The sequence below is a fragment of the Chanodichthys erythropterus genome, chromosome 21 (genome assembly GCF_024489055.1).
Source record: "Chanodichthys erythropterus isolate Z2021 chromosome 21, ASM2448905v1, whole genome shotgun sequence".
Classification (NCBI taxonomy): Eukaryota; Metazoa; Chordata; class Actinopteri; order Cypriniformes; family Xenocyprididae; genus Chanodichthys; species Chanodichthys erythropterus.
Window position 1 is genome coordinate 33,907,556 of NC_090241.1, and position 18,702 is coordinate 33,926,257.

The 18,702-nt window shown below is 34.8% G+C and overlaps 1 protein-coding gene across 2 annotated transcripts in view; it reads right to left on the reverse strand.

The window, feature by feature from the left end:
* cacna2d2a (calcium channel, voltage-dependent, alpha 2/delta subunit 2a) overlaps positions 1-18,702 on the reverse strand; it is a 262,629-nt gene that overhangs the window by 144,822 nt on the left and 99,105 nt on the right. For both annotated transcript variants that reach the window (XM_067372767.1, XM_067372766.1), the window contains exon 4: positions 1,851-1,910. In XM_067372767.1, the coding sequence (XP_067228868.1) occupies positions 1,851-1,910 (60 nt within the window). The remainder of the gene's footprint in view (positions 1-1,850; positions 1,911-18,702) is intronic.

Here is an 18,702-nt window from a genome sequence, read left to right on the forward strand (position 1 = left end):
TTGATAATGCACATCTATGTCAATGTATGTTGCTTGTGTGTGTATAATATAATACACAGTCTATCATGTCATATGAGTTGATGCCAGAGTGTGTGGAGTGACAGACAGCGTTCTGCATCCTCTATCGCCCATCCCTTCACTGGTGACTTTAGTGGCTAAGCAGCCATGAATAGTGATGGGCTCTCTCAGAGAGGAGGTCTCATAATTATTAGTTTTAGAGCCTATTCTCAAATATCCCGCGGGAGCAACGGGGTTAAAAATCCATTTGTGGGAAGTGTAGCATGACAGCAAGTACGGTCTCCCTGGAGACAGCCAACATCACACAGCAGTGTGTGTGTGTGTGTGTCATGTATGTCTGTCTGTGTGTGTCCTCCATATGTAATGCATTGGTCTAGTGTTTGTATTTGAAGCCATGAGCGGTCCTGTTCACAAACCGGCTCTGCTGTAAGTTAATACCAATCATTTACAAAGTTGTTCAGCCCTTATATGTTCATATACAGAATATTTTGCCTAATTTGAGATTACCCGCTTTTATGAATACAGATTTGAGACTAGCTTTCTTTTCACATACAGTCTCAGATGTAAAATTTAACACCATTTCCCTACTAGATTTCATTTGACATTTACCAGAACCTGATAAATCAGCAATTTTTACATACAGTACAGTCCAAAAGTTTGGAACCACTAAGATTTTTAATGTTTTTAAAACAAGTTTCGTCTGCTCACCAAGGCTACATTTATTTAATTAAAAATACAGTAAAAAACAGTAATATTGTGAAATATTATTACAATTTAAAATAACTGTGTACTATTTAAATATAATTGACAAAGTAATTTATTCCTGTGATCAAAGCTGAATTTTCAGCATCGTTACTCCAGTCTTCAGTGTCACATGATCCTTCAGAAATCATTCTAATATGCTGATCTGCTGCTCAAGAAACATTTATGATTTTTAATGTTGAAAACAGTTGTGTACTTTTTTTTTCAGGATTCCTTGATGAATAGAAAGTTCAAAAGAACAGCATTTATCTGAAATACAAAGCTTCTGTAGCATTATACACTACCGTTCAAAAGTTTGGGGTCAGTAAGAATTTTTATTTTTATTTTTTTGAAAAGAAATTAAAGAAATGAATACTTTTATTCAGCAAGGATGCATTAAATCAACCAAAAGTGGCAGTAAAGACATTTATAATGTTACAAAAGATTAGATTTCAGATAAACACTGTTCTTTTGAACTTTCTATTCATCAAATAATCCTGAAAAAAAATATTGTACACAAATATTTTGTACAATTGTACACATTAAATGTTTATTGAGCAGCAAATCATCATATTAGAATGATTTCTGAAGGATCATGTGACACTGAAGACTGGAGTAATGATGCTGAAAATTCAACTTTCATCACAGGAATAAATTACTTTGTGAAATATATTCAAATAGAAAACAGTTCTTTTAAATTGCAATAATATTTCACAATATTACTGTTTTTACTGTATTTTTAATTAAATAAATGTAGCCTTGGTGAGCAGACAAACTTCTTTTAAAAACATTAAAAATCTTAGTGGTTCCAAACTTTTGGACTGTACTGTATATATATATATATATATATATATATATATATATATAGATAGATATATATATATATATGTCCATCTATCCATCTATCTATCCCTCCACCCGTCCATCCATCCATCAATCCACCCATTCATGCACCCTTCCACCTATCCATCCATCCGTCTATCATCCATCCATCCGTCACAATTATTCATTTCCATTTGCTAGTTACTGAAAGAAAGCAAATTATATTCTTCTTATATTCTCATTTCAAGCCAGGTGAACTTTGACCTTACTTTGATTCCATCTTGCCATTGATGCTCTCGTTGGATTTTTTCAGCCTCTCCAGCCAACCTCTGAAAGAAAGAAAAGATACAGAGGTCAAAAATGAAGGATCATGGGTAACAGAGGAAGAATGACCTGAAGTCTGAAATCCAAAATAACAATTTGTTTTAAATCAGCATCAAAATTGTATGTAAAATATTTTATGAAAGGTGAATTGTATAATTTAGGACATGTGAGTGTTCACCATTTTTGTGTGTCCATCATTTTGAGTCACTTTTACTTAAGAGGATAAAACTTTGAGTCAAACGGAATTATTATTATTATATTTCTATTTCAAACTGTTGCAGACACATAAATACTCAAATGATGGCTGAGACTTTGCTTTTTATTTTAGAGCTTAAATCTGAATAAGTGTTTCTGGGTCAAAGTGACTCAAAGCGATGGAGCCTGTCACATTTTCAAACACCTTTTTGCTCACTAGTTCATTTTAAACAGGTTATTCCATGAAGTTTCTCAATTTATAAGCTCATGCTGCATGCATAATAGTTATAAATAAATTAGAAAAATGTTTTAGATGGAGTTTAGCATGTCATACTGCAGAAAATGCTTTTCTTTCAAAAGTCAACTACCCATGTACTACAGTGTAAAAAAAATCCTCGTAAAATTTACGGTAAAAAAACTGAAGCTGTGGTTGCCTGAACTTTACTGTAAAAAATACGGTAGCAACGTTTTAAGTTTTATGGGACAGCTGTCTATTTTACAGTTCAAAACCATATAATTTAAAGGTTTATATTGTAATAATTACAGTTCATAGCTGTTTATTTTACACACTTTAATTTACCAACCTTTTGAAGTACTAATATCTGTTTTGTACCTTTGTAATACACTGACAACCACCAATAACACAGTGGTGATGAGAGTCACATGATGAATCAAAGCTTAACATATATAGAAGGTGCACACAGTGTCATTCACACAAACACTATTTCATGGTAACACAAATGAAATTTAATCTAATCTAATCTAAATACATTAGATGTAACATAAAAACCTAATGTACATAACTGATTAGAAGAAAAAAAAAGTTATTTCAACAAAAATACATCAAATGTGAAGTGTTGCAGATAATTGTGGGAATGTCAATTTACGGTTTTTCACTGTAAATTGTAAAATGACTGAAAATTATCAAATTAAATCACCTAAAATGGTATTTTACCATAAAATTATATTAAATGTACCATTAAATCTATTACAGTTATTCAGCATATACAGTATGGAAACTTTCTGTAAACCAATTAACTGTTTTTCACCGTTGCATATTTACAGTCTTTTACCGTTGAAATCACAGTCATTTTTTACAGTCACACTGGTGGTAAAAGGAGGAACATAAGTGTACGTATTTTTCATACTTTATGCAATGCAATTAAAACTGCATGTATTATAGTATTATATTTTCTAAACAATTTATTTACTTCATTTCAAGGTATAACAAGAAAACAAGCCTTAACAAATTAGTGTAAAAACTGCAGCACTAGAATTCTACAAATCTTATGTAAAATGCTTTATGTATTGTTTGAAACGCAGGATAAATTGTCTCTTGACACAGTTCTCGGAACACGTGGGCCGCTCAGCATGTTATAGATTCATTACATGCGTCATCATCATTGAAAAGCTCCATCTCTACAGAAACAACCCACTCCTCTGTGTTAATGGTGATAATTCACTTCAAACCTGCTCAATGTGTCAGGAAACTTTTCCCAGAAAGTCAGTGTGGCAGATGTTTCACAGAAATCTACATTCATGACATCCACTACACTGACTCATATGCTGCATCCCAATTTGCAGTCTTCTATAGCACACTAAAAAGTATGTGATTTACTGATGAGGGATGGAGAAGTATAGGGCTGTCAAAAGATTAATCGCGATTAATCACATACAAAATAAAAATTGGAGTTTGCCTAATATATGTGGGTGTACTGTGTGTAATTATTATGTATATATAAATACAAACACATTCATGTATATATTTGAGAAATATTTACAAGTATATGTATTCATTTATATTTTTATATAATTTATATTATATATAAATACAAATATTTATATTTATATTTATAAATAACATATTTCTCTTAAATGTATACATTAATTTGTGTATATTTATATATACATAACAATTACACATAGTACTCACATATATATTATGCAAACTCAAACTTTTATTTTGTATGTGATTAATCGCGATTAATTGTTTGACAGCCGTATGTACTTTTGAGTACGTGGTAAGACACAGTATATGGAAGTATTAGGACAAAATTTTAGTCATCAAATTGGAAAAAACAACATTTTGTCACATACTATTTGTGTTTGCATGAATGTGTTGAGTTAGCATCTGTGTTATTTTTCAATTCATAATTCAGTTTTAGGTTCACATATCTAAAATCTGTTTCTTGAAATTTAATTACATTTAACAAAATAACCATCCTCATAGAACACAGGATTGTGGGTAATATTAGCCCATAACACAGTCATAAAAACTATCACCATTAGTTCAAACACCCTGATGGGATGCACATTTTGAAAACAGTACACCAAACAATATGATTTAGGATGCACTAATGCTAAGTTTGCATACTAAGTATGCATAGTATGCAAATTAGGATTCCATTTAACTTAAAGTAAGATGGGGACTATTCGTGCTTGAAACTTTTCCTAGGAAGCAGGAAATTCCAAGTTGCAGCAACAGACTTGATTCCAGTTTCATCATGTTGCCGTCTAAATGAAGCATGTGTTTAATTGGCTGCATATTGATTGCATCAGCACTAGTAATTGGTTAAATGTACACCATGCAAATTTTAAAAGTAGCTGATCCAAGTAAGACTATGGAAAAGATGCTCTCCCCATCTGGAAATAAAAGAGTTTTTATCTGACCTACGCAATTCTCACTTCCTGTGCTCATGAAGGAGAAATGAACACCTGATAGCTTTCGAGAGGACCGCACATCAGTGTGTTTGCCCAGATAAAAATAGAGGAAAGTTTGCAAACGTTTTTTCCACTAATAATTGCTAGAACTGTTCAGGCTGTGTCTTCAAAGTTTGAACAAGATGTTCTTCTATGAGAGCCCTTTTGGTTGCGGTTCATAGCTGAGATGCCAGCATAATAATGGAAGGATACCCAGATATTATATTTCTTTCCCATACATCATTCCCAGCTGAGGGAAATATCGCTTTAAAAAAACAAGAAAAATAGAAGTGAAGAATTGGCTCCCTTTCAATTTATGAGTGTGCTGCACTGGCCACATTCCACAGGAAGTTGAATTGGAATTTGAATTGGAACACATCCATCCATCCATCCATCCATCCAACTTTGCTTTTTCTGGTTAAAAAATAGTTTATATAAAATATAAAATATAAATTCAGTGCATCCCACAGGTTTGAAATAGACTTCTTAGTCTTTTCTTCCTGTGGGGGAGACTACAATAATTTACTATGAATTAAATGGAAATCAAATTAAATATGGTTTATTGTGTAACCAAAATACCAATAATGCCAAATACCAAAAAAACTTAGCGTGTTAATTTTAATTATAAACAGGCTCGAAATACACCGGGACTCTTATTTTGAAATGTCTGTACTATTGCAGGCTGATCCTAGAGATCCTTACAATCGTCTAAAACATTTTATATAAAGGCCATGAAGTAGACATTGTAATAATTGAGTTCATTAGCAATCGCTTGGCATAAATCTGCGCTTTTCATTGATTGAGAATCACTTTGAAGCAGACTGAAACGCTGTTGCGCAATCTTGTAGAACGCGCAACAGCGCCCCCTTGTGTCTTTGCAAAATGCAGCGCCCGTGGGAATGTTAGCGGAAGTAAACAGTTCTGACGCACACATAACGAGCAGGTATGAAACGACTAGTTTATCAATCGCGGATGGTTTCATTTTCTTGCGCGGATATAAACGTATAAGAGGATAAAAATAATAAAAGCAAAAATGTGTCTCCAAATATACTTGGGCGGCCGTTATTATATGTGGGCGGCCCGCCCAAGTAAAGTCTATGTGTGGGAAGCACTGTATTTAAAACTTTGCTTTTCTAGTTAATTTCTTTTGAATTTTAGATCATTTAAATTCTAATTCCTTACATTTAAATTATATTTACTATATGTTTCTTTCACTATTTACTGTATAGTGAAAAAGACAATGTTCAATATGTGGGGTAAGAGCAAGTAAAATGTTTTTAAGTAAAAAAGAATTTGAATTTGTATCGTGTGCATATGACATATCATGAAGGAAAAAAAAGTTCAAAAAAACATTTTCAAAAAAACATTTAAATCAAATTCACTCCATATATGAAAGTGGTTTGGTGAAGGTTTTATTATTATTACTATTAGTTTTGTTTGTTTGTTTTTTGCTATTCATTTTGTTAGAATCAGATAAGCCAAAAATATATATAATCAAATAAATAAATAAATATAAATTTAAATAAATGAACTGAAAGTCCAAGAACATCTGCCAAATGCATAAACACAAGTCATATGGACTACTTTCATGGTGCTTTTTTTAAACAAGAGCATTGTGAACATTCAACTAAACATCTCCTTTTGTGCATCACGGAAGAAAAAGGTTTGGAATAACATGGGAGTGAGTAAATGACAGAATATTACACTCAGGGTGAGCTATTGCTTTAATCATGCGTGGGAGCGCGATATTGTTTCTAATCTCCATTTTCGGACACCATTGGACGTACCATAATCAGAGCAGCTCCCACACAGGTGATTCACGCTCTCTTGTCTCGCTCAATCCCTGTTTTTCGTGACTCTCCTGGGGAGATTCACCTGATCTGTGTCCAGAATCACCCACGAACACCTGCCGACCGTCGCCGGGCTTAAGGTGCAAAAACTCCCACTCATTTCCACTCGGAATGCGGGCAGACTTCCAGACAATCTTCTTCACTCGACTCTCGACAAAAGAGCCCTCATAAAAAATATCAATTACATACCTTTCACTGACTGCATTCAAAAGCTTTCAAACTGTGGCTTAAACGACTAATAGGCTCGCTGCAGTAATGTACCTAATGTTTGAGAAATAACAGAGTGAGCGTTTGAGAGGTGAGCCTAATTCAAGGGCAGTTGCGTTTAATGGCTACACCATTAGGAGTAATGCAAGCACCAAATGACACTCCACTCCAGGGTGCCAATTCCAACGGTATTAAACACTATGTCTTATTGACCAGGCTTGCGTTAGGGGCATTATCCACATCTATATGCCATCCTATGCTTTTCATGGATTTTAAGTCAAAGTCGTGATCCTGATTATAAGTAACCTCCATTTAATACAAAACAAATTGGTCCAAGATATTAAGTGTAAATCAGTGTTTGTTGTTGAAGGTGTAATTTATGCACCTCTAGCAGCGCTAAACGGCATTGCAATGTTTGGCAGCAATCAGTATTCTTGCAATTCTGTTTGGTGCCATCAGTGGCGCAAAATTATACACACACTATTTACTATAGTGAAAGCTGCAAAGTTTGATATATGGGGAAAGAGCGAGTAAACTGAGTGATCTGAACAAAGTTATAATGTGTGTATTGTGTGTAAAGTATCCTGAAAAACACAAGTTCTTATCTAACAATTCAGATTGAAGCAAAGAATGGCAATAAATAAATAAATAAATAACCAGCTGAAAAAAAATTCAAAAGAGCAACTGTATAAATTTATGTATAATTTATGTATAAAAAAAGAACTGTAATACGCTTAAGGGCACTCATACAGTATAGATAGAACTATGATAGATAGAATGATAGAAAGATAGAACGATGATAGAACGATATAGATATATAGATAGATAGAACGATGTTAGATAGAACGATAGAACAATGACAGATAGACAGATAGACAGATAGATAGATAGATAGATAGATAGATAGAACGATGATAGAATGATAAAACGATGATAGATAGATAGATAGATAGATAGATAGATAGATAGATAGATAGATAGATAGATATATCAATAGAACAATGATAGATAGATAGATAGATAGATAGATAGATAGATAGATAGATAGATAGATAGATAGATAGATAGATAGATAGATAGATAGATAGATAGATAGATAGATAGATAGATAGATAGATAGATAGATAGATAGATAGATAGATAGATAGATAGATAGATAGATCAATAGAACAATGATAGATAGATAGATAGATAGATAGATAGATAGATAGATAGATAGATAGATAGATAGATAGATAGATAGATAGAACAATGATAGATAGATAGATAGATAGATAGATAGATAGATAGATAGATAGATAGATAGATAGATAGATAGATAGATAGATAGATAGAACAATGATAGATAGATAGATAGATAGATAGATAGATAGATAGATAGATAGATAGATAGATAGATAGATAGATAGATAGATAGATAGATAGATCAATAGAACAAGATGATTGAACAACTACAGAATGATTTAATGAAGATAGATAATGAAGAGAACAATAGAACGGTGATAGGATGATGATAGAACGATGACAGAAGAGTGATACGACAGAACAACAATAGAACGATAGAACGACGATAGAACGATGATAGAATGATGACAGAATGACAGGACGATGATAAAACGATAATAGAACGATGATAGAACAATGATAGAATGACGACAGAATGACGATAAAATGACAATAGAATGATAGAACGATGATACGATGATAAAATGATGACAGAACGCCAATTGAACGACGATAGAACTACCATAAAATGATTGAACGATAACAGAACATAGATAGAATGACGACAGAATGGCAGAACAACAGAATGATGATAGAACAATAGAACAATGATAGAATGACAATAGAATGGCGATAGAATGACGATAGAAAGATATGATGATAGAATGATAACCATAGAACGATGATAGAACGATAGAATGACAGAATGACAGAACAATGATAGAACGCCGACAGAATGACATAACGATGATAGAATGATAGAACGACGACAGAACAATAGGTAGAGAGAACCACTGAACAACGATAGAACGATGATAGAATGATAGAACGACAGATAGAACGCCGACAGAATGATATAACAATGATAGAATGATAGAACGACGACAGAACAATAGGTAGATAGAACCATTAAACAATGGTAGAAAGATAGAACGATGATAGAACGATAGAATGCTGACAGAACAATAAAACGATGATAGAGTGACGATAGAACCATGACAGAATGACGACAGAACAACAATAGATAGAACCACAGAGCGATGATAGAACGATGATAGAATGACAATAGAACAACAATAGCTAGAACGATAGAACGATGATAGAATGATAGAACAATGATAGATAGAAAGACAGAACGATAATAGAACAACAGAATGATGATAGAATGACGACAGAACAATAGGTAGATAGAACCATTGAACAATGATAGAACGATGATAGAACAATAGAACGCAGACAGAACAATGTAACGACGATAGAACAATAGAACGATGATAGAACCATGACAGAATGACGATAGAACAACGATAGCTAGAACAATAGAACGATGATAGATAGATAGATAGATAGATAGATAGATAGATAGATAGATAGATAGATAGATAGATAGATAGATAGATAGATAGATAGATAGATAGATAGATAGATATTGATTGATTGATTTATTGATTGATTGACTTGTGAAAGTAGTATAGTTCAATGCCACAGCTAGTCAACTACCTAACCAGCCTCAGTTATATAGTTAGTATAGACTAGCTGTGGCATTAAACTGTAAACCGGACTCGGTTACACAAAGCTGCATGTATCACAGACTGTATCACACACTCATAGTATTATAAAATCAGTGCCTGAATATAATCAGTTCAGTACAGTTAACCTGAGGGCATTCACTGTTAATGTCGAGACTACATTAGCTGACATTTAACTCTGAGAGGCCATTGGATCACTGATTGATGACCGCTAAGCTGTGCACAAATCACATATGCACAGTTAAACAGCCATGACACCTCTGATCGGTGCAATATTTACAGTAGAGAGCAAATTTGTCAAGTATGTTTAGTTTGGCCTCCTATGAGTAATTCATAAAGACAATGTGAAATCAGAATTGATCCGATGTACTGTAGTCTTCAAAAATCTCTCTGGTGTTATTGCACACATTACTTCAATGCAAGTTAATTTTTCAATAAACATATAATAATATCTCCATCCCTGAAATAATATAAGCAAGACAGCAAAGGTGAAGATAAAATATACATTATATATACACATGAAAAAAATATGAAATAATATTATAACCCATTTTTATTATACATATTCGGAAAAAAAAAATCGGAATTTTTAGTTTGCATTAATAATGAATTCTATTTTTAGGCTACTTTATATTTAATACTTATACATTTAAAATGTATTAACAATTAAATTAATTCCATTAAAAATGCTACTAACGAAATATACATACAAATATACTTCACAATTTAAGCAATTTGTCATTATCAAGTTTACAGTAATGAGAATGAAATTATATCGCATTACAGCAGTCAACACCAGACAAACTTAACTTTCATAAAAATAATACTTTTCGGTTTTCATTTTTACCTGATTCACCCATTTCTCACTGTACACTTTATTTCAGCTGGAAATGTGGCATGTTAAAAATGTTGCGAATGCCATTTCATATTTTTCTTTTAATTAAGGCAGTGTTTTGGATTTGGCAGACAGCAAAGTGGCATTTAAAAAGTCAGCAAAACTGTGCAGAGTGAAAATTCAATATGGCTTTTTTAATCTGTCTGATCCGTAATCGTGTCTCTCATCTCTGTGTCACAGCAATTCAATCTCTGAGACTTATTGTTTTGTACTGTCTTGCTGTTTTTGTACTGTCCTCCTCTCACTGCCTTAACTTCCTTTCCGTCTATCCATCTTCTTTTCCTTCTCTTTTTTTGTTTGTCTTTCCTGGGCTCCATCTCTCTCTCTCAGACAGTATTTGGTGTAACTGCTCAAGTTTGCTGAGGCACACTTCACTATTACTATTGCATGGATTTAAACAAACCCCAAACCCCTGACCCTAAGAATTAAACTTCAGCATGTGACTCATCTTGCATTGTTAGTGCTACGGACACAAATAATCCCACACAGCTCTGTCTTCTGTCCTGACATCAATGGACAAAACAAAAGGCTTATAAACCAAAGGCAATGACAGAATGATCTTTTCCTCTGTCCCCTCATTTTTTTCATTTCATTCCCTCTTTTCTCTTTCAGCTTGCCCGATCTGTCTCTCTCTCTCTCTCTCTCTCTCTCTCTCTCTCTCTCTCTCTCTCTCTCTCTCTCTTTTTTTTCCAGGAATATAAAATCCTTTCCAAGAGCTAAACAAATGAAAAACCTTAATATTCATAACTGCTATTTCACAAAACTCAAAGGGCAACTATAATCACTCAAAGCAGACAGAAGAGAACAAACACACAATGGATGTGCATACTAGCATACTACACACTATATATACTAGATTCCACCTTTGTTACTTGTAATATAAATGATGGATGGATGGAAATATTATAAATAAATGTGGTTATTTTCCATTTCAACCAAACTCTGACCAAGAAAGTCCAAATGAAATTGCTTCTGCAACCTACTTTACCTCTGTAATGTGACCTATTTCCAAGTTAAACAGGATATTCAATGAAAAAAAAACTAAAATTGATTGTAAATTGTTATTATTCATTATGCATATGCAGAAATTGGTTGGATAGTGAAAACAGAATCTTTTGCATTCAGTGCACAGTGTGCATACTTTATAGTGCGGTATACGGCAGCATCTTATTCCAAATATATGCACGTTTGTCACACTGGGAAATCTGATGCATTGAGGTCAATTAATAGAGTTAAAGGGTTCAATTCAACACACACTGAAGCGTGTGGAAGAGGAAGTCAAAGACATTGTTACCGTGCCACCTTGGCGCTACATGCATGAACACATGGACAAATGGATGGAAGGGTGTATGAAGGGATGGACAAATGAAAGTATAAAACAGACAAATACACAGAACAGAATGTGCAGGTCACAAACGAGCCAAAAACACATAAAAATGTATGTCTATTTGACCCACAGGATATTCAAATGACAAATGAGATCTCCACTGTGATCTGAGAATATTTCAACTGTTTCTCTTGGAGAGCACTGAGATCAAATGGAGACTTTTGAAATGAACTGAAACTGTCAATTGTTTTTCTCATCAAAACTCCCCAATTGTTTCACCTCCACAGCACTGAAAGTAAATGAGTAGAATATGATCATGCAGAATAAGGCATGTGCTTTATAAGTACTGATAAACAGCCAATATGCGAGATAATAAGCCACTAGTTAAAAGTGAGAATTGTGCCCCATACTAAAGTGTTACCAATAACGTTCATTAAAACAAAGATTATTGGAGTATGCTTTACAAGAAAATAATATTTCAGTCTTTCTATTTCAGAATGTAATGTTTAATTCAATGTGTTACTTCTTTGTAAGGATTTGTGAAATTTACCAGCAATTTATGAGTGAACATTGTTTCATACCCAACCTCATGTTTTGTTTTTTTTTTCATTTATTTTTCCATATCTCCTCTGTGCATGTCAGAGTCAGTTTGGTCCAAACCAAAGTTCTCCATGTACAAATTCACGAGATCAGAACTCAACCTGAGGAAAGATCCACCAGTGTCCAGGTCTCAGAAGTTTCTAGACGTGTTGGAGCAGCACGGCTGTGCTTTGGGCTCTGAAGCGGCGGCTCTAAGCCCTTCATTCACTCCTCAGCGCTCAGCTGGGATTAAACCCAATCACTACAGCCACTGAGTCAGAACACACGCACAATAACAGATGGGCACACGCACACAGATAGAAGCAGAGAAAGACTGCCATTGGAATTCAAAACTTTCAGCTTCTATCCGTCGTGTGTGTGTGTGTGTGTGTGTGTGTGTGTGTGTGTGTGTGAGTTTCTCTCCCTCTTTGTAAAACACTCATTTGCCTTCATAGCAGCCACTTATTCAATCAATTTCAAATAGATCATATTAAATTCCATCCGCATTTTTCTTAGAATATCACATTATTGTATAAAACAAATGCTAATGGCATTTCATTTTATTCAAACTATTGAAATGCAAATTCCCTGTACCTATTCCTAAACTGAATGACACTTACTGAATCAAACATGCAAAATGGTGAGGTCATGTGACAATGCAGAATACTAGTGTTTATTGTTCCTTATTACATACTATTTCACATACTTAAAACATTCTGTGTTCACTACCATTCAAAAGTCATTATATATTAATACTTCTATTCATCAAAGAAGCATTTCATTGATCCAAAGTGAGAGTATAATGTTACAAAATATTTCTCTTTCAAATAAATGCTATTCTTTTTAAATTTCTATCTTAAAATCTTAAAAAATGTATTACGCTTTCCACAAAAATATGAAGCAGCACAACTGTTATCAACATTGATAATAATAAGAAATCAAGTCTGGAGTAATGACGCTGAAAATTCAGCTTTGATCACAGGAATGAATAATGAATTTATGAATAATGAATGAATTTTGAAATTATTTAAATAGGAAACATTTATTTCAACAGTTACTTCATCTATCTATCCATCTATGAAATATTTTATCAAACACAACTGGAGTATCGTCAAACATCCTTTTCCATCACACTGAAATAAACATCAGAGCTTTACATATCATCTGTTGCTTTTAAAAGCATGATTCCTTTTTCTTATTCCTCCTCCTGGTTTCATTCCTCTCTTCTGTCAAACCAGCCTCTCTAATTCACTCCAGCTGAGTGAAGCAGTGATTGTCTGGATTTAATTGAAACTCTTTTGAGACAACAAGCAGAAGTGGACGAGAATAAACAGGATAATGGGTCTGATGGCAAGTAAACATGACAAACACACAAAAGCAGAGTGGGTGTAGAAATCCAGCGCAAATCTACATATCTTCTCAGACAACGTAACAGGCCAATTCTCTGAAAAAAACTTGATCTTAGGATGTCTCCATTTGGTTAATTCAGGGGGTTTCAAAGTCCCAGACAGTGGGCATTACACCTGACAAAATGCTCTCAAATCAGCATGTTGCACAAGAGAATCTGACGCAACGTCACACTCGTCTCCCTTACCCACATTATGTATTTTTGCTATTTTCAAATAGTTTTTGCAAGGAATAGACATTTAAATAAGTCAATGTATATGCAAATTATGTCAGCATTTATACTTCATTCCTCTTCCATAGAAAGAGAATAGCAACGCTGCTCCAGACAACAAAAGAAAGTTAATGTGAACTGACACTGACAAGCTATAAAGTGTACCATAAAAGTAGTCCAGATCTCACGAGATTAAAATGTGACAAGATTTCTCGTCGAGGTGAAAGCTGTCTCACAATATTGCCATGACGGAGTGTGAAACGTTTACATTACACATCCACTGTCAAATAAAAAACATTTAATTCAGCTGGATAACGGTCATTTCTATCCTATCCAACTAATCCAACATGAGTCATACATAGTGCAGAAGGAACCAGAGTTTACTGATCACGTGACGAGATGACTGACAAGACCATGGCGGAGTAGCATGTGACAGTATTAAATTTTCATGTTGCGATTAATTGCTGAAGCTTTTATCACGGTATACGGTATTATCACAATATTGAAATAAGTTGCAAAGAAAGTGTTGTCATACTATAACAGGTTTAAGAACTCTTTTTGTAATAACACAATAATACAATACACCAAAAATATATAAAGTCAAATTTTCAAACAGATTAAAGTGCAAAAGAATTAGGCTATAAAGAACAACAGATAACACTTTACAATAAGGTCTCATTGCATTAACTAAGATTGCGCAATAGCTACATTTGTTACAGAAAGTATTATTTTTTGTTAATGTTAGTTAAGAAATACAACTGATCATTGTTAGTTTTATCTCAGGTCCAATAAATAAGTTGTTTTGATTTTAGTAATGTTATTAAACAGTAACTAAGAAATTAACATTAACTAAAAGAATAATTAATGCTTTATAAGTATTTTTCATTGTCAGTTTGGTAATAATGAATTAACATGTTAACTAATGAAGCCATATGTCACAAAGTTTTACTGAACAATAACAAATAATCAGAATATATGGCATGTTGTAGTCCAGATTAAAATATAAAAAGGTTTAAGTTTGAAAATAAGTAGCCTATTAAGTCTTTAAGTACTAAGTATTTGGTGCTGTCATGGAAAACATTGAGATTACAAAAAGCTGAATGACTGTTTGAAGCATTTTAAAAACTGTTCATTAGCGCTGTTGCTTTGTTTGCAGGGTTTCCGGGGTAACCGCTGGACTTCTGCTGTTCTGTCAGGCCCTCTGCTGTCAGAGAGTGAACGTGCACTTTCATTCAGCGCATCTCCTTCACTCGTTCTGCCATGTGCTTCTCGTGCACGTTGGGCTTGTTTACATCTGAGCGCGTGTCCCTTTGACACAGAATACAGCGGTGTTGTGCATTTTATATGGTTGATGGGGAAAGCATTATAACAATTTTAATAATTATTATTTACGGTATTTTGAAGTGCCCACGATAACAATATCATGCATATTCATTATCACGATATATCGCATTACCGAATACCGGCACGCACATGTCTATGGTGGAGGATTCAATGCATAAAAGAGCCTAAGCCCTATTCACAGAGTATGCGCGAAAGTGAAAGTAAAACGAGAGCGCACATTCAAACGCGATTTCAATACTCCGTATTTTGAAAGCAGCTTCCCGATGCATGCAGATATCTCCCAATATGAATGATATCTTAGGCTAGGCTGTGTAGTTGCAACCATCTCTTAGCTCTCTATCATGCTTGAATAAAAATTTGGTCTATTAGTATTTGCATTTTTCGAGAGAGAACTTTGATTATGGTTGCAGTTATTGTTTGCACTTAAGAGAAAACTTCCTTTTTATTTATACTGTTTATATTTCTATGATCAATTTGTGGAAAGGAGTTCAGTTAGGAGGTCAAAAGTTGTAGAAGCTCATAAATCATGTAAAGTTCTAAAAATACTGAAAAAAAATCGTGTCTCGTTCTTGTGAACTCAATCTCGTGTCTCGTTCTTGTGAGCTAACGGCCTCTTCACACCCCTAATGTGTATGGCAGAACAATTCTATCAACTTGCATTATTGACACTACACTTTTAGCATTTTATTACTGAAATAAAACTTAATTTAGTCATCTTATAAGCTGTTTATCTCATTGGCATCGTGAGATTTGCCTCCACAGTGCAGGGTTATTCTATGCTTTACATGTGTTCCCTAAAAGGACAGCAAAGCCTCACACAAACACACACACACACACACACACTTGTGTAGGTACCATAAGTGCTGACACCGGCTGAACAGCCTCAACAGTTATTGTACAAAAGCCAAGCGTGGGCTGAAGAGGACACCATGAGGACACTCGCAGCCTGGCGTCCTGTTCCACACAAACAAACAGAAAGAGACACGTCGCCACATTGTGTCCGTCACCTGCACTTGTAAAGCAAATAGAGGACACGCACATTCACACACAAACACCGTCACCCTGAAAAACCCTTCGTGGCGCTCTGATGTTGATACGAATATCATCTCTGGATGCGTGTTTGGCTAGAGGCAGAAGGGAAGGTCAGCTTTTCGGGTCTCATAAGCTCTGTTAGTAGTCAGCACCCTCGCTGTCTCTGATCTACATAGGCAGCTACCTTCTGAGACAGCATCCTAACTCAAATGGAGCCTCAGAAATGAAGTTTAAAACACTACATAGGCAGTTACCATGTACGTCTCACAAACAGTGCTCGACACACAACTGATTGCAGACATAGATGTATGTATGTTGCTAAGATAACAACTTGAAACTCTAAAGGCCCGTTCACACCAAGAACGATAATTATAAAGATAACTATATTTGTGTCCACACCAACGAACAATAGCGGTCTGTTTTCAAAGTGTGTTTTTGCTGTTCTTGTTGCATTTACACGGCTTTAACCAGCAGATGTCTTCAGCATGCTATGTTTGGAGTGAATAGCAAGTGTAATCTATCTAATCTAACAGTGAATTTAGCTGACAAAGTCAATATAGTGGCATAAAAACGACGCCTGTCTTTTTCACTGCAACTTTAAACGAAGTTGCAGTGAAACTAGCGCTGGATACCTGAGGTAATTTTATGTTACACTATTTGCTAACCTGGCATATATTGTTAACACTTATCACCATTTATTCCGAGGGTATGACCGACTTCTTTCCATATATCCATTTTTCTTTAAAGGTGCCCTAGATTCAAAAATCGAATTTACCATGGCATAGTTAAATAACAAGAGTTCAGTACATGGAAAAGACATAGGGCCCTATAATACACCCGACGCAGTGCGACGCAAGGTGCAGCGCAAGTGTGTTTGCTAGTTTGCGTCCGGCGCCATTCGCGTTTTCCCGTTCAGCGCCACGTCCTTAAATTAGTAAATGCATTTGCGCCAGTTAGTGCGCCCATGGGCGTGCTGGTCTAAAAAAGAGGTGTGTTCAGGCGCATTGCTATTTTAAGGAGCTGAAAATAGACTGCGCCATAGACCAACTCAAACCTGGTCTAAAGTCTAAAGTCAATGGCGCAATATTTTTTTGTTAGAGCGCGTTGGTAGAAACTGCACCTCTGGGCGCATCCACAGTGCGCGTTGACTTTGCTTATTACACACAGAGATACACATCACACAAACATGCCAAATATTAAAAACAAAAGGATTACAGTGTAAAAGAATATTATTGTGTAGGCTACATAAATATAAAAATGTAATGATGAATAGTCATTGTGTGTATTAGAATTAGGATACCTATTTTCAATTCAGCCTATTACTACTTATAATGATGAACGAAACTGGCTAATTAATTGAACAATCTTGCCAATACACACACATATTAACTGACTGATCGCGTGGAGCTATTTGAAAGCCTGCATCCAACGCAGACGACTGAAAGATTGACTGGCCACTTAACAGGTAATTTCAGCAAAACATCACTCGTTGAACTCCTCAGTTGAATCGGTGTGTTTAATAAGTCAGTGTATTTTATAATGTTATATGTTATATAAAATATAATTATATAATATATACAATGTTATATCCTGCTTGTCCCGTAGATGATCTGCTCGCGCGCTTTAACTTCGCGCACGAGCAGATCAGTTTCTTCGCTTGAAAAGTGTTCAGCTTTTCCGCCAACAAATTCCGGCATGTAAATAGCAATCCGCCATGGCGCGAGCGCATCTCGCTCTTAAAGGGAATGGGAGATGACACTCTGATTGGTTTATTGAACGTTACGCCCATTACTCATTAAAAGAATAGGGACAACCCATTTCAAAAATTTTTCCGTCGTTAAAATAGCAAAAGTGGATTTGGACACGCCCTGAGTGCACCTGCGCCGTGCGCTTCACACTTTGCGTTTAGATCGTTAAAATAGGGACCATACACTGAGTTTCAAACTCCATTGTTTCCTCCTACTTATATAAATTTCATTTGTTTAAAAAAACCTCAGAAGAACAGGCGAATCTCAACATAACACCGACTGTTACGTAACAGTCGGGGTGTACGCCCCTAATATTTACATATGCCAGCCCATGTTCCAAACATTATGAAAGGCATTACACAAGGGCAGCCAGTAACATCTGGATCTGTTCACAGCTGAGTCATCAGACTAGGTAAGCAAGCAAGAACAACAGCGAAAAATGGCAGATGGGGCAATAATAACTGACATGATCCATGATATCATGATATTTTTAGTGATATTTGTAAATTGTCTTTCAAAATGTTTTGTTAGCATGCTGCTAATGTACGC